At 43.9% G+C, this 16,394-nt stretch overlaps 1 protein-coding gene across 1 annotated transcript in view; it reads right to left on the bottom strand.

Annotated features, from left to right (window-relative positions):
- GLG1 (golgi glycoprotein 1) overlaps positions 1 to 16,394 on the bottom strand; it is a 206,841-nt gene that overhangs the window by 72,509 nt on the left and 117,938 nt on the right. Inside the window, 1 exon segment of the mRNA XM_075073751.1 lies at positions 12,931 to 13,146. Coding sequence (XP_074929852.1) covers positions 12,931 to 13,146 — 216 coding nt within the window.

Here is a 16,394-nt window from a genome sequence, read left to right as displayed (position 1 = left end):
TTACTATTACTCACTTTACAAGTGTGGCAAATTGCCGGTACTGTTCGTGGTCTCGCGCTTTCTCTTTCTCTGGGGTAGGTTCAGGGCGATATCGCTTTGCCTCTGAACCAGTTCTTAATATCCCCTAGTGTCCTGGGAGAGGGGAGTGGAGAGGGAGGGACCTGGACTCGCCTCTACTCCAGGTTCCCAACCCAGGGGCCCTGGGGTTTGGTGACCACTTGGACCTAGGCAGTTTATTCCCACTGGTACTTCCCTCTCATACCCGTCCAGCCTTTAGTAAGAGCTTCTCGGCCTCTTCCTATACAAGCTGGTCCACTAGTCTGTTGGGCTATCCCAATCCACCGCAGCACTCCTCCAAACCTTTATTTCTCTTGGACAAACTCTCACTCTTCTGCAATCTGACTCTACTCCAATCAACCTTTCTCTCTATCACACCCTGTCTGAACTGAACGGGTTTATATATGACTGGAAGCAGGTTGCTCTAAGGGTCAGGTGTTCTATTAATCTAAAGCAAAACTTCCTCTTGGCAGGAATAAGCCTCCTGACACACTTTATGCTGCCCTCTGGCCATGCTGTATTCACAAAGGTATCCAGATCTTCTTGGTATGATATCGCCGGTCCTTCTCTGTGTTAGCAATAGTTCCAGCTTGGTGTCATCCGCAAAACTTTATTACACATTCCTGCTTTTTTGTGCCAAGGTCAGTCATAAAAGATTAAATAGATTGTCCCAACAGATCCCTGAGGCTCCACTAGTAACCTCCTTCAGCTTGGACAGATTCACTTTTAGCGATGACCATTGTAATCTCCCTTTTAAACCAGATCCTTATCCACCTTTCCAATTTCATATTGATCCCCATCTTTCTCAATGAATAATTCCACCATGTGAACCTATATCAAATGACTTACTGAAATCAAGGTAAATTAGATCACTGCGTTTCCTTGTCCAGAAAACTGTTCACCTCTCAAAGAAGGAGATCAGCGTTGGTTTGGCAACGATTCTACCTTTTGTAAACAACCATGTTGTATTTTGTCCATTAACAACTGAACTCAAATTTCCTTAATACTTTCTCCTATCAAATTTTTTCCAAGACTTACTACTCAGATTGTCAAACTAACAGCGCTCTATAGTTACTTCAGACCACTTTTTTCCCCCTTTCTTAAAAATAGGAACTATGTTAGCAATGTCTCCAGTCATTACAGTAACCCGAGTTTTACTGATTCATAAAAATTCTTGCTAATGGGCTTGCAATTTCAGCACAGTTCCTTTGACATCCTTGGATGAAGATAATCTGGGCCCTCCAACTTTGTCCATTGAGCTGTTTTGAGTTTGACTTCTACCTCGGATATGGTAATAGCTACCTCCATAGCTCATTCCCATTTGCATCCTTCCATTATCCCTAGCTCTCATTGCCTCAGTCTTTATGAGGCTAAAAGTATTATTTAGATATTGGGCCATGCCTAGATTATCCTTAACCCCGTCCTCAGGTTTAGCGGTCCCACTTCTTCTTTCTGTTTTCTTGTTTATTTATATGGCAATACAACCTTTACGATTGGTTTTAATTCCCTTTGCAAGGTCCAACTCTACCATGGCTTTTAGTCTTTCTCACTCATCCCTACATTAGCACCTCAATAAGTAGCTTTCCTTGCTAATCCCGCCATCTTCCACTCTTTGTAGGCTTTCTGCTTTTTTTTAAATCCTCTCTGAGATGCTTGATCATCCATCTTGGTCTACAACTCTGCCTATGATTTTTCCCCCTCTCTTGGGATGCAGGCTTCTGATAGTTTCTGCAGCTTTGACCTGAAGTAATTCCAGGCCTCCTCTGCCTTTAGATCCACAAGTTCTTCAGTCCAATCCACTTCCCTAACTAATTTCCTTAATTCTTTAAAGTTAGCCCTTGTGAAGTCAAAAACCCTAGTCCCAGATCTAATTTTATTTATCCTTCCATCTACTTTGAACTAAATTAGCTCATGATCTACAACCATGTCTTCTATGAGGTCCTCACTACTCACCGAAACCAAATCTAAATGGCATCCCTTCTTTGTTGGGGCATGAGACAATGAAAACTTTTCCTGCCTAGGAAGGGTATGTTTTCTAGTCCGAAGGCAGAAGAACTATAGAGCACTTTATTCAAGATTTCCTCATACCATGGGATTTTCTTTAATTAAAAATTCATATAAAGACTTCAGTGCACATTAGGTACATGAATGGGATGGAAGCTATTTTATTTGTATGTACACAACCTACTGAAAGAGTTAACTAAAATAATAAAATACAGTAACTCCTCGCTTAACATTGTAGTTATGTTCCTAAAAAATGCAACTTTAAGCGGAACGATGTTAAGCAAATCCAATTTCCCCATAAGAATCAATGTAAATGGGGAGGTTAGGTTCCAGGGAAATTTTTTTCAGCAGACAAAAATCTATATATTATATAGCTATACACACAGAATATGTTTTAAACAATTTAATATTGTTCACGGCTATGATGATTGTGAAGCTTGATTGAGGTGGTAAAGTTAGAGGGTGGGAGAGGGTGGAATATTTCACAGGGAATGTCTTGCTGCTAAATGATGAACTAGCACTTGGCTGAGCCCTCAAGGGTTAACCCATTGTTATTAATGTAGCCTCTCACACAAGGCAGCACAAACATGGGGGAGGGGAGACAGCATAGCAGACAGACACACCTTGTGTGTGGGAGAGAAAGATGTGCATTGCCCCTTTAAGTAAGCTAACCAACTCTTAAGTGCATTGTCTTTTTAAGTGGATCGGGAAGCTGAGAGAGCAGCTCCTGCCCCAAACTCTCTCTGTCTCTCTCCTTCCATGTCCCCTCCCTGCTCTATATGGAAAAGAGGTAAGCAGGGTGCAGGAGCAGGGGGAAGTGGGACACCCTGACATTACACACACACAAGCAAGCAGGAGTCTCTGAGAGCGGCTCCAAGGCAGAGGGCAAGAGCACCACATGGCAGTGGGGGGAGGGACAGCTGAACTGCCAGCAAATGATAGCCTGCTGGGCGGCTGCAGCACAAGGAACTTAGGGGAGCAGGGAGCTGATGGGGACTGCTGGTCCACTCTGGTTACAAGTCCCCACCAGCTAGCTGCAACGGGTGCTCTTCTTGCAAGCAGTGGACAAAGCAGGCAGCTGCCAAACGACGTTAGAAGGGAGCATTTCACAGCTTTAAACGAGCATGTTCCCTAATTGAACAGCAACCTAACAACGTTAACTGGGACAACTTTAAGTGAGGAGTTACTGTAATATCATGAATACATCTATGTACTAAAATAATATCATGAATACATGATCACATATTAGTTCACAAATGTTCTATGACCTTGAATAAATATGTATCTTCCATACTCTGCACTACTCTGTATTCCAGTCATTTAAAATACATACTAAACTGCTTCTAAATTTACCATATATCCAGTACAACAGGACAGTGGAAGTTTGCAGACATACATAGGCCATTTAAGTTTGTAATTAAATTAGCATAATAGTTAACTGTTTCACCTACTTATAAGTGCATAAGACTGAGTTGCTGTTTGAGGAAAAAATATAGATCAAGCTTTTTAAAAATTGGTTCTAAAGTTATGCTCCTCTGAATTGCAAATTCAGGCACTGAAAGAAGCCTGATTTTCTGAAGTGCCAAGCTCCCTGCTGCTCTGACTTCACATGAAAATCAATAGGAGCTGCAAGAAGCTTGGAACTTTTGAAAATCAAGCTGCTTCTTTCAGTGCCTAAATATGCAATTCAGGAGCTTAACTTTAGCTACCAATTTCTTTAAAATGCTGACTATAGAATATGGTTGCTGACTAAATCATTAAATCCATACCACAGAGAAGAGTATCTTAAATTATACAAAAATCCAAGTTAACTGCTTCAGTCTGACAGTGAAATAGTTTAATATACCAGAAAGAAAAGATTATAAGATTTTATAATGTTGAATAGTATACAGTATTCTCCAGGAATAGTGCTCATGTAATTACAGCATTAGAAAGAAAATAGACTATGTGGAAGAGTCATTTCTTGACTAGTGTACTTAAACATGCAATCATAATAGTATTTTAATGCAGTTTGACAGAAGCACACAGAAAGGTGACAAAAAATAACTGGCATGAGTTCAGAATGACTGCATTACTCATTAAGCTCTAGCTGCAGTGCAGAGCCATGTCATAAACTGCATTTATCATACACCTACACCAGCACTCTGCTTGCTAATGCATCTTTGCCAGAAGTATTTCCAAAATTCTGAAGGCTACACAACAGCTTCCAGCCATTTAAAAAAATATCAACATGCTAGAAAAATATGCCTCTTCTCTCCCACTACCCACAAATTGGGAATTTCACCTAATGTTGCACAGGTCTGAAAAACAGATAGGTAATTCATTCCAGCACAGACAGATTTATAGTCCAATATCTTGAAATCCTGTCAAGTTAGAAATGGAAACTTTAGTTCATTGAAAAAAGGGGCCTAACCATCTTTCCCCGGGAGGAACAGAGCATTTCAATCTATGGAATGCATTGAAAAAAATTAAAATATGGCATTTAAGGTAATTTTTAGAACTGTTTTACAATGTATTAGTTTTAATTTTTCCCTCTTTTTATGGCCATCTTGGTTGGATTTGATGCCCAAGACACGGTTTTTCCCCCAGACAGACAAAAGGATAGTTTTAAAGCTCTAAAGCATTCCTAAAACAGATTTCTGTAAAATGTGACCTATGCAAATTCAACCTTTACGTGCAATTCCTGTTGGTGTTTACGTTTCCCTCTCATTTTCAAAAAACCCCGAGGGGGTGGGGAACATTGGGTGGTACTAAAGAGTAAAATTTGACTTGTGCATAAAATTCCTGTTGCTCTAGCTGCAGAAGCACTGGGGTGAGCTAGGAATGAAAAGGAGACAAAAGAAAACCAAGGAGTGGAGGAGGCAGTGCAGAGATTGGGTGAAAATAGATAAAGTAAAGATGGGAAGCTGCGCCAATGGGGTAGGAGCAGCAAATACTTGTTCTGAGATAACACAGGGACTAGGTGCTTCCTATTGCTGTCCAGTAACCCCGTCTAGCCAGCTGGAGCAGAAACACCTGCATTGTGCCTGTGTAGGAAAGGCAGAAAGTCAAACTGACCAGTGTCTTTGTCATTCAAGCTGAGTGCTGTGCAAGTAGTCAGTAGCTAGCACAAGAAGCCAGACAGATGACCCGACTGAACCAAAATAACTAATCTATAGAAAAGCAACCATTTCCCAGTGGGTCTACTACAAGTCCCACTTTAGCAGCTTTAAGTAGCCAGTAGTGGAAACCAAAATTAAAGAGATGCTGTCTATTTGAAGTCTAGTCAGTTTAAAAAAAAAAGTTAAAGGTAGCGCAAGGAACTATGCAACCCTTCACTCATGTCTTCTTTTTAACTCTCATATTTTCCTATTTAACTTTGTTTTTCTCTACTCTGTAGCTATGTTAAAGACTGACACAGTGATACTGACTAGGCTCAAAGCTAATTGAAAAACAGAAAAAAGAGAAATATTATATTCCTCTAATCTCTTACAGTCATCTTAAATGTTACCTATAACACTAGCAAGTAAACTACCCTGAGAGAAATGCGATTTTTTTTAAACTGCTGTCACTTTTAATACCCATGGGAAGAAAACAGTACCTAAGCCAGCTCAGAAAGAGGCTTTGTCTAGATACAAATTTGCACCAGTTTAAACTAAACAGGTTGAATCACACACGTTTAGTTAAACTGGTGCACGTGTGTGTGTAGACATAGGTCAGAGAAATGGCTGGCTTATGCTGACGATCTGAAGGAGAAAGGTTCAGCTGCCACCACAATTCTCAGTGAAAAGAGTATCACATTAAGCTTCTATTGTATAAAACAAAGCAGGGATTAAAGACCAGGGAACCAAACTCATGACACAGCACAACATCCAGGTGAGAGGAAAGGAGACATAAGTATGCTCACTGTCAGCAGAAAATGGGCCAAGCATGCAGCTGTAATATAGAACGGCACTTTTACTGCTTTCCACATACGCTCCTTTCTGATACATGCAGCAAAATGAAGTCTGAAATCAGGAACATACATTGCACTCTGTTGCTCACACAAGGAACAGAACAGCAGGAGGTACAACCCAGTAGATAGAGGGCAAAACAAGCAACAAGGCAGAAGAAATGATGAGATGAAATAAAATGGACTAGAGTGCAGATAAAGGGATAAACCAGAGGAGACAGTTTACAGAAAAGGAAAGGTGAGACAAGGGCTGGAAGAGAGTCTTAGGCCTGGTCTACACTTAAAAATTTAGAGCGACAAGCTACACTGCTGTCATTAAATGACAGATTCTTAACTCTGAGAGTTGCAGTTAAGCCAACCTAACCCTCAGTGTATATGCGGCTAGATGAGCAGAAGAATGATGCTGCTGACCTAACTACCTGCTCAGAGAGGTGAATTAACTAGAGACTGAAAAAACCCTTCCATCACTAAAGAAAGGGTCTATGCCAGTGTTTCTCAATTGTGGCCGGGACTTTTCATGCGGCTATGACAGCTTCCTGAGTGGTGATGGGCGGGGGCATGGGGACCATCGGCCCCTCTCCCGCCCTTCCCTTTGCTCCTACATGCGCCACCCTGCACCACCTCTGGACACAGGCGGGGCACAGCGCTACAAGAGCAAGATGAGTTCTCAACGTACCTTGGTGGGGGGGAAGAGTTTTGGGCAGTGGGCTCCAGCAGCGGAACTTCAGGAGCCTGGCCACACAGCCTTGGGCTCTGGCAGTTGGGTGAGGAGTGCAGACTCCCCGGCCCTGGCCTCCAGTCATGGGGCTTCAGCCTCCAGACCCTGGTTCCAGCCACGTAGCACCAGGTGCTGGCCCTTGGCTCCGATCCCGGGCCCTGGCCATACAACTGGAGGCACTGGCCCCAGGCACTAGTCCCCTGGACTCAGCTGTAGGGCTTTGGGCACCAACTCCAGCCACGGTGCCCCAGTCCCTGGTGCCGATAACCCAGCCACATGGCAGCAAGCGCTGATCCTCAGCTCTAGTCCTGCGCTTCAGCCAAGTGGTGGCAGGAGCTAGCCCTGGGTGCTGACCCCTAGCCCTAGCAGCGCAGCAACAAGCACAGGCTTCAGTTGCTGCGCAGCGACAGTGCTGACCCTCGCCTCTGGCCATGCAGCCCTGAGCTGCAGAACCCAGCTCCAGGCTCTGGCTGCGTGGCAGCAGGCACTGGCCCTGAACGCTGACCCACAGCTCTAGCAGTGTGGCAGAGGGCTCCAATGCATGGCTCCAGGCATACAGTTCCTGCCCCCAGTTCTGGCTGTGGGCACTGATCCCCCTACCCCAGCCACCAACCCCTTGTTCCGGCCATGCAGCAGCGGGGCTCACTACCCACCTCCATTGCCCCTGGCTCCCGCTGCCTTCCCCCATTACCGTTGGCCCCCATTGCCTCCCCTTCTGACCTCCCCATCTGGAGCTTAATGGGTCCCAGGACTTGCTGAGAGAAGTGATATTAACCAACATGCAAGTGTCACTTCTCACAGCAGACTTACTAGCTAGCTGGGGGGCTGAGAAAGGTGATACCTGTGTGTTTGTGAATATCACTTATTTTCACAGCCTTCCAGGCAGCTACTAAGTGTGCTGTGAAGTGATATTAACATACAGATATCACTTTTCACAGCATTATTTTTATTATCGAGCCTGCAAAAAACCTCTGTATGAATAAATTACAATGATTTGGACATGTCTATGTGCATATTTGTTTTTCCTAAAGTTAATTAAGTATTTAAGGGAAAGTGTCAGTGCAGCCACCACCAAAAAATGTGTTGTGAGACCCTCTTGTCTATGCTGTGATGCTACGCGGTGGCACAGCTGCAGTGCCTGAGCTGAGCTGCTGTGGCGCCCATAGTGTAGATGTGCGCTTAGCCCTAGAAGTTCTGCTCTAATGCACCTCAAATGAAGAAAAAGGGAAGCCAATTTATCCCAGTGACTTATAATAAAGTTATGAATGAGCAAATATTTTATTTGGCAGTAGCCTGATATGAAGGGGCCTGGTGGTCCCATGGCGTTCACCTCCATAAAAGTGAGAGAGAGATTGCTGTCCAGTCTCACACCATGGGTGAGTATTAAACCCATAGTTACATCAATTCACTGAGACATGGTCGGATGAAGAGAGACAAGAGCTTAAATGGGCAACTAATAGAAGCCTGTGCATTATGAGGTAAAATGTGAACAAGAATCTACGGAGAGACTAAACAATGCAGGAAGGAGGAATACTCCTCATGTAGCCACTTAAAGCAGTTTTCACAGTAGGACAACAGCTGTTTGTTGCTGCAAGTGTCATGGCAGAGAGGCTGCTGACAAAAGAAAAAAAGACATGTGACACATCTTGTTATGAGTGCTCAGCACACTTCTGCAAATCAGGTCCCAACATGTTTCAGGTCATGCACCCAGAAAATGAGTGGCCACATATGAAAAATTTGGTGTAGTGAGTTGCTTTGGCCAACATCACATAAGAACTCTAGTAGAGGCAAAGTTAGAATCCTGTTCTCCAAGGTAGCTTTTGACTGCTTTAAGCACAAGACCATCTTTCCTCTTCTACAAACCTGTCTTATTCATGGTATCTTTCAACTTTGGCAACAGACAAAGCATGAATCCTACGGACTTAATCGCTACACAACCCTGATTTGTTCCCAGAACACTGTTTATCTGTGCACTGAATGAAAGCAGATGTTGTGGGAAAAAATCATGTGATCATGTAACTAAAGTCTATCATAATGCACAAGCACAAGTGGGGCGAGTTAAGATTGCAGGGGCAGCCTGAATTCTGGTGTTTCCTAAACTCTTGATTTTGTAATCTTAATGTTCTTTTCATGTATTTTTATACAAAATTTACTGTCTTACTGAAAGAAGGACATGTAAAAACAAATTCCATCATGTGGAATCAGACTGACCTCCCCAAAGTTTATCAGCAAGGTCAGGACCTTTATGTACATAGCACACTTCTGCCACTTGAGTTACCAGATTACCTGGCAGCAGAGGGGATTTATGTATTACCAGCTACTAGAGCAGGACTAGACACACTTCGCCAATGGGTTTCACAGCTAGGTGCGAAATCCTAGGTGACTACCTCAAGCATGAGATATGCCCTAGCTATCAGGGAACTGATGAGCTGGATCCCCTGGGAGAATAACATGAGGGGCAAAGGAGTCCAGGAGAGCTGGCTGCATTTTAAAGAACCTTTATTGAGGGTGCAGGAATAAACCATCCCGATGTGTATTAAGAATAGTAAATATGGCAGGCAACCAGCTTGGCTTAACAGTGAAATCCCTGCTGATCTTAAACACAAAAAAGAAGCTTACAAGAAGTGGACTAGAGAGGAGTATAAAAATATTGCTCAGGCATGCAGAAGTGAAATCAGGAAGGCCAAATCACACTTGGAGTTGCAGCTAGCAAGAGATGTTAAGAGTAACAAGAAGAGTTTCTTCAGGTATGCTGGCTACAAGAAGAAAGTCAAGGAAAGTGTGGGCCCTTACTGAATGAGGGAGGCAACCTAGTGACAGAGGATGTGGAAAAAGCAAATGTACTCAATGATTTTTTTGCCTCTGTCTTCACAAACAAGGTCAGCTCCCAGACTGCTGACTGGGCAGCACAGTGTGGGGAGGAGGTGACCAGCCCTCTGTGGAGAAAGAAGTGGTTCTGGACTATTTAGAAAAGCTGGATGAGCACAAATCCATGGGGCTGGATACACTGCATCCATGGATGCTAAAGGAATTGGAGAATGAGATTGCAGAGCCATTGGCCATTATCGTTGAAAACTCATGGCCATCGGGGGAGGTCCCAGGTGACTGGAAAAAGGCTACTGTAGTGCCCATCTTTAAAAAAGGGAAAGAGGAGGATCCGGGAAACTACAGGCCAGTCAGCCTCACCTCAGTCCCTGGAAAAATCATGGAGCAGGTGCTCAAGGAATCAATTCTGAAGCACTTAGAGGAGAGGAAAGTGATCAGGAACAGTCAGCATGGATTCACCAAGGGCAAGTCATGCCTGACTAACCTAATTGCCTTCTATGACAAGATAACTCTGTGGATGAGGGAAAAGCAGTGGATGTGTGTTATTCCTTGACTTTAGCAAAGCTTTTGATACAGTCTCCCACAGTATTCTTGCTAGCAATTTAAAGAACTTTGGGCTGGATGAATGGACTATAAGGTAGTTAGAAAGCTGGCTAGATCGTCGGCTCATCCCAGGCCAGTGATCAACGGCGTCCTACCTAGTTTGTCACCGGTATCAAAAGCTGGATGCCCAAGGGTCGGTCTGGGGTCAGTTCGTTCAATATCTTCATTATTGACTGGAGGCTGGGCGGACTCACTCTCAGCAATTCTCAGATTGACATTAAACGGGAGAGTGGTAATATATGTGGGGACGGGACGAGAACAGAGGGAACCTGAACAAATTAGAGATTGGGCAAAGAACCTGAATGAGTTCAACAAGGACAGTGCAGAGTCCTGCACTAGGAGGAAGAATCTCATGCACTGCACAGACTAGGACCAATGTTACGTAGCAGTTCTGCAGAAAAGACCTAGGGTAACAGTGGACAAAGAACTGATATGAGTGACACTGTGTCCTTGTTGCCAGAAGGCAGAAAGGCAGTTGAGCTGTATAAGTGGGCATCGCTACAATTTGAGATGACCTGATCATTCCCCTCTATGTGACATTGGTGGGGGCTCATCGGGTACTGTGTCCGTTTTGGGCCCACACTATAAGACAGGATGATGGAAAAATATGGAAAGGGTCCAGCGAGCGAGCAACAAAAGTGATGTTTAGGGGCCTGGAGCACATGACTAGAGAGAAGCGAGGCGAATTGGATTGTTAATCTCAGAAAGAAGAATGAAGGGAATTTTGACAGCTGTTTTCAACTACCTGAAAAGGGGTTCCAAGGAGGGTTCTAGATTGTTCTCAGTGGTATCTGATGACAGAACAAGGAGTAATGGTCTCAAGTTGCAGTGGGGGAGGTTTAGGTTGGATATTAGGAAAAACTATTTCACAAGGAGGGTTGTGAAGCACTGGAATGGGTTACCTAGGGAGGTGGTGGAATCTCCTTCCTGAGAGGTTTTTAAGGTCAGGCTTGACAAAGCCCTGGCTGGGATGATTTAGTTGGGGATTGGTCTTCCTTGGAGCAGGGGGTTGGACTAAATGACCTCCTGAGGTCCCTTCCAACCCTGATATTCTATGATTCATCACTCTTATTATTTTCCCTCTCAGCTAGATTCTTTCACTGGTTCTATAAATATTTTAATGTGGCCAAACCACAGTTAAGTGCCAACTCAGTATAGGGGACCAATACCATACTTGTGATTTAAGTCTCTGTCCCAAAGACCTTCCAGTTTAAAAGGACAAAAACAGAGGTCTGATTTTACGGAGAAATCAAGGTTGCTGAAAAGTACTCAAAGACAATTACCAATCCAAAGCTCTAGGGGCCTGCCAGTTTCACTCATTTGCCCAGACTAGGAACAGCCACAGAACGAGCTGGTCTAAGCACTACTTCCTTGCACTTCCTGCTGTTCAGTTATACAACCTTCCTGTCCGCACTTGCATTGCGATTTAAGATGCTGCACAGTAAAGGATCAGCTAATGCCAGTGAAGGTCTCACTGGAGCAGCAAAGCACCGCATCCGCATCTCCACCAAGAAATTGTTCTATTTTCTAGGACAGCACCTTTTCACCATTCCACCAGTGGTTGATTCAACCTGTAGCAATGCAATTAAAGTTAAGGATTTTGTATTTCAAACCACTGTACAAAGTTTAGTCAAGTTTAACTTTATCCTTTGTCATCAACTTACCCATAAAGTAACAGTTCACTGATACAAACAGTACCATAATGTTGATTACATAAGCTCCACTGAAATAGGAATGTGGAGGTAGTACCTAGAAATCCATCCTATTTCCTCCAATTATCCTACCACAAACTTCTTTGGTGTCTTTAAATGATTCATTAATGAACAATCAGCATGGAAGTGGATATAGCTTGTCTAAATTGGCTACTGCCCCACACTTCCAGTGAAATGTGATGCTGTACAGTCCGATGGGTTGCTGAAAGAGCTGGCAGATGTGATAAGGGATGACCAACCAATCAGGAACAAACATTAAAACACTCAAAATGAGTGCGGCTCTTCTATAATAATGGAATGAAGGGGGCATTAACAGGGACAACCACAGTCTATTTTAACAGTCCAGAAATTAACCAATGGAGGGCGAAAGGACAAATGGACTTTTTAATTCACAAAAACAGTACACTATTAGTGAACGTCACTTAAATACACCAGAGGTTCCAAAGAACTCTTCTACCAAACCTTCCCTTTCTTCTTGCAGCAAATGGTATGCTGCAAAAAACACAAACGAAGGCCCATGAAACCATCTGCACAGCAAGATCTGAGTTCTGCTTTGTCTTGTATCAAATTTAAACCCCCTGAGAAAGGAGGGATGGGTCGGGCAGGCCACATGAGCAGCCTCCCCTACACTAAAGACTTTCCTAGATCAGATTTGACAGTGTGCATCAAGGAACAGACTAGAGACAGGTCTAGTTAATCCTGACTGTAAGAGTCACCATATAAAGCAAAAGTCACATAAGCGTGACCAAAGACATAATTTGTTTACTATTTTAAATTGTGTTGGAGGTCTGGTGGGAATGGAGACAAAACGATTGCAGCTGAGGTGGGAGCAAGTACAAAAGCATATTTCCTAGCGTGTCCGTAAAGTACTTCAAGTATTCACAATAATTGAGACAACTTGTTAAAGAGGTAAATCGCTGCAAGCAGAGACATCACCTTTTATGGTAGTTTGTGCCTCTTTTTCTGGTTTTCAGTCATTATAATTAAGTCTGGTGTACATATAAGTCCCACAACAGTATCCAATTTCCTCAAGTATCATCTTTATGAACCCACTTCCCATCCACCTGCTATGTGGGTACCTTTTCTCCAGGTCGAATGCTGCCACATTTGAGGACATTAATATCCTTCTTGCAATCATCCATGAAGCCACAGATCAGACGGTAATCACTGAAGATGATGGCTGTCATTTTGGTGATATACTGGTGACACTGGTATTCAGTGATGTTACCTCTATGGTCCACCAAACAGGACACCAAGTAGCCTTTCCCAGCTAACTCATCTGCACATTCTTTGATCTGTTCCGAGAAAGAGTTGTGTTCAATTATTTAGTAGGAGCAGTCTGACATTTTTAGATCAGCAGGTGTACAAATGGTGTGATGAAAACTATGTCTACACATCAGTTTGGGCCAAGCAGTAGTGAGACTCCCAGCCCGAGGGAGAAGACCAGGCTAGCGGGGCTCACGCTAGCACTAAATAACTGTACACAGCATTCTAAAGCTGTGGCTCAGGCTGGAACACTAGTGCGGGAGGTGGGCTTCAGAGACCAAATCACAAATTCAGAATACTGTCTATGCAGCTATACTTAGAGCGCTAGCCCAAATCTGTCAGCCTGGGCTGGCAGGCTCACTCCCACTCCAAAATTCTGTGTAGATATACCCAAGGAGTTTTAAAAAAGCCATCTCATCACAGACCACTGGGCATATTTACCTGCTAATAATCGAAGATCAATTAATTGCCCAAATTAGGCTATCCCATCATACCATCCCCTCCATAAACTTATCAGGCTTAGTCTTGAAGCCAGATATGTCTTTTGCCCCCACTACTCCCCTTGGAAGGCTGTTCCAGAATGTCACTACTCTAATGGTTAGAGCTCTTCCATCTAGCAGTTGGAGGTATAAACAGTAACAAATGGCTGGTAGTTGAAGCTAGACATAAAATATTCTCCAGGTCAAACAGGAATTAATTCGGGGAAGTTCTCTGGACTGTGTTATGTAGGAGGTCAATCTAGATGATCACAATGACTCCTTTTGGCCTGATAATCTATCAATCAATTATTCTCTAAACATACCAGCTACCTATAGCATGTGGCCATTTGAAAACCTCATTTGTAAGGACAATGGTTTTATCAAATAATCTAATATTAAAAATATAGTGTAATTTCAACATTTTAACCTATATTACCCCTAAAGAAATTACAGTTATAAGAGTTGTTGGGTGAGATCACTAAAGACAAGACAAAATGCATAATTTCTTTTGAGTTAAGTGGAAATAATTCAGTTTCAAAGATGGGATCTAGCTCAGTCAACTGTGCAGAAAACACAGCAAGTACTAGCTTGCTGCTTCTGGCCACTTCTAAAGAAACACCATTTTTGGCTCTACAGGAAGCCAACTGCTATCGTGGGTTAAACTTCTGGCCAAATGCTTATACAAACAATATTATTATCAAACAGAGCTGTAAACAGGGGAGTTTCAGTGGGAGTTCTGTTGGAGGAGCAGGTTTTTGTATTTTGTGTATTGTATTTTGTAGTTTGTATGTGTGGAGGCTGGTAGGGGCAGTGTGCTGGGAGAGAAGCTGAGCCCTGCTTAGGGGCAGGGCTTCTCTGCTTAGGGGTCCTATATAGGTAGCCAGCAAGTCAGGCAGCGGCACAGACAGCTGCAGCGGCACAGGAGCCAGCAAACAGAGCTGTAAACGGGGGAGTTTACAAGGGGAGTTTGCGGGGGAGACTTAGAGACCTAGGCAGAGGAACCGACAGCCTAGTGAAGGGAGTAGGTGGTGGTCTGCCAGTGTTCTGGTGCCTGTTAGGGGTTTGTTTTGGTTTGTGTTTCCTGAACTAACAGGATTTAGGTGGGAAGGCTATGACTGATACAGAGGCAGCAGTGAAAGACACAATGAAGATAACTGTATGAGGAAACTGCGGCATGTACATGATCCTGAAGGGGGTACCTGAAAAGCGTTTCGTCTGCATGAAGTGCCACCTGATAAAGCTGATGGAAGAAAAGATCCGAGGACTGGAGATGCAGGTGGAAACTCTGGTAGAGTGTAGAAGGGGGTTCGAGCGGATGATGAGCAAAGCATGAGGAGGCTGAAGGGATAAGCTCAGACTTGCAGATGGAAGCAGGACCAAAGAATTCTGAGGGAGACTGCTGGGTGAGGAAAGTGGACGGTGGAAGCATGTGACTAAGAGAACCAGGCAGAAGAAAAGACGGCCAGTGAAGGAGAAATAGAGCTCAGGAACAGGTTTGCAGAGTTGGAAAATGAAGAAGGGCACAGCAGGTGGTCGCTGAAGGCAGAGAGGCAAGGAAAAGAGAAGAGCAGTTAGTCCTACAGGTAAGAGGGAAGAGTCAATGGAGACAACAGCAAATATGAGCCCCAGGAGGATACACGGGATGGGTTGCGGAGGATTGCAAGGAGTGACAAGGAATCGAGAGGACTTGCAGCCAGTGGGAGCAGGGGATAGACCAGAGAATCACACTGTCACCAGGAAAAGGCAGGTCTACAGTGACTGGGGGGACTCCTTACTGAGAGAAGAATAGACAGGCCTGTAACTAGAGCTGATCGGAGAACAGAAGGTGTGCTGTCTGCCGGTGCTAAGATACGGGATGTGGACCTGAGGCTGAAAAGGATCCTAACGGGAGCGGGAAAGAATCCGCTGATTGTCCTTCATGTGTGGAACGAATGATACGGCTAGATTCTCGCTGGAACGTATCAGGGAGACTATGCCAGACTGGGGAAGACGCTTAAGGAAATCGAGGCTCAGGTGATCTTCAGTGGGATTCTGCCTGTTCCTAGAGAAGGGCAACAAAGGTGTGACAAGATTATGGTGATCAACAGATGGCTCAGGCAGTGGTGCTATAAGGAGGGCTTGGGATGTATGGCCACTGGAAGCATTCATGGACAGAGACTGTTCTCTTGGATGGACTTCACCTGAGTAAGGAGGGAAATAGACTTCTAGGATGGAGGCTGGCCAAACTGATTAAGAGAGCTTTAAACTAGGAATTTGGGGGATGGTTGGGAGATGTCCAGTAATCTCCACGCCGGAATTTAACATTGAGAGGGAAGAAAACAAGTAAGAGGAGATATACAGCCGTGACAGAAGAATGACATAAGGAGGAAGAAGTAGTGTAGATACCAGTCTAATAGGTGATACTGGTGGTAGAATGTCTGTGCCTAACTGGGTAAAGAATGTCAGTGAAGCCAAAAGCAAAAATTAAGATGTCTGTACACTAATGCGAGGAGCCTAGGTAACAAAATGGAGGAACTAGAGCTACTGGTGCAGGAAGTGAAACTGGATATTATAGGGATAACAGAAACATGGTGGAATAGTAGTCATGACTGGAGTACAGGTATTGAAGGCTATGTGCTGTTTAGGAAAGACAGAAATAAAGCAAAGGTGGTGGAGTAGCATTGTATATCAATGATGAGGTAACTGTAAAGAAATAAGAAGTGATGGAATGGATAAGACAGAGTCTGTCTGGGCAAAAATCACACTGGGAAAGAAAGCTACTAGAGCCTCCCCTGAGAGATAGTGCTTGGGGTGTGCTA

This window comes from Chelonoidis abingdonii, chromosome 19, assembly GCF_003597395.2.
Source record: "Chelonoidis abingdonii isolate Lonesome George chromosome 19, CheloAbing_2.0, whole genome shotgun sequence".
Lineage (NCBI taxonomy): Eukaryota > Metazoa > Chordata > Testudines > Testudinidae > Chelonoidis > Chelonoidis abingdonii.
This window is presented reverse-complemented; position numbering and strand designations above follow the sequence as displayed.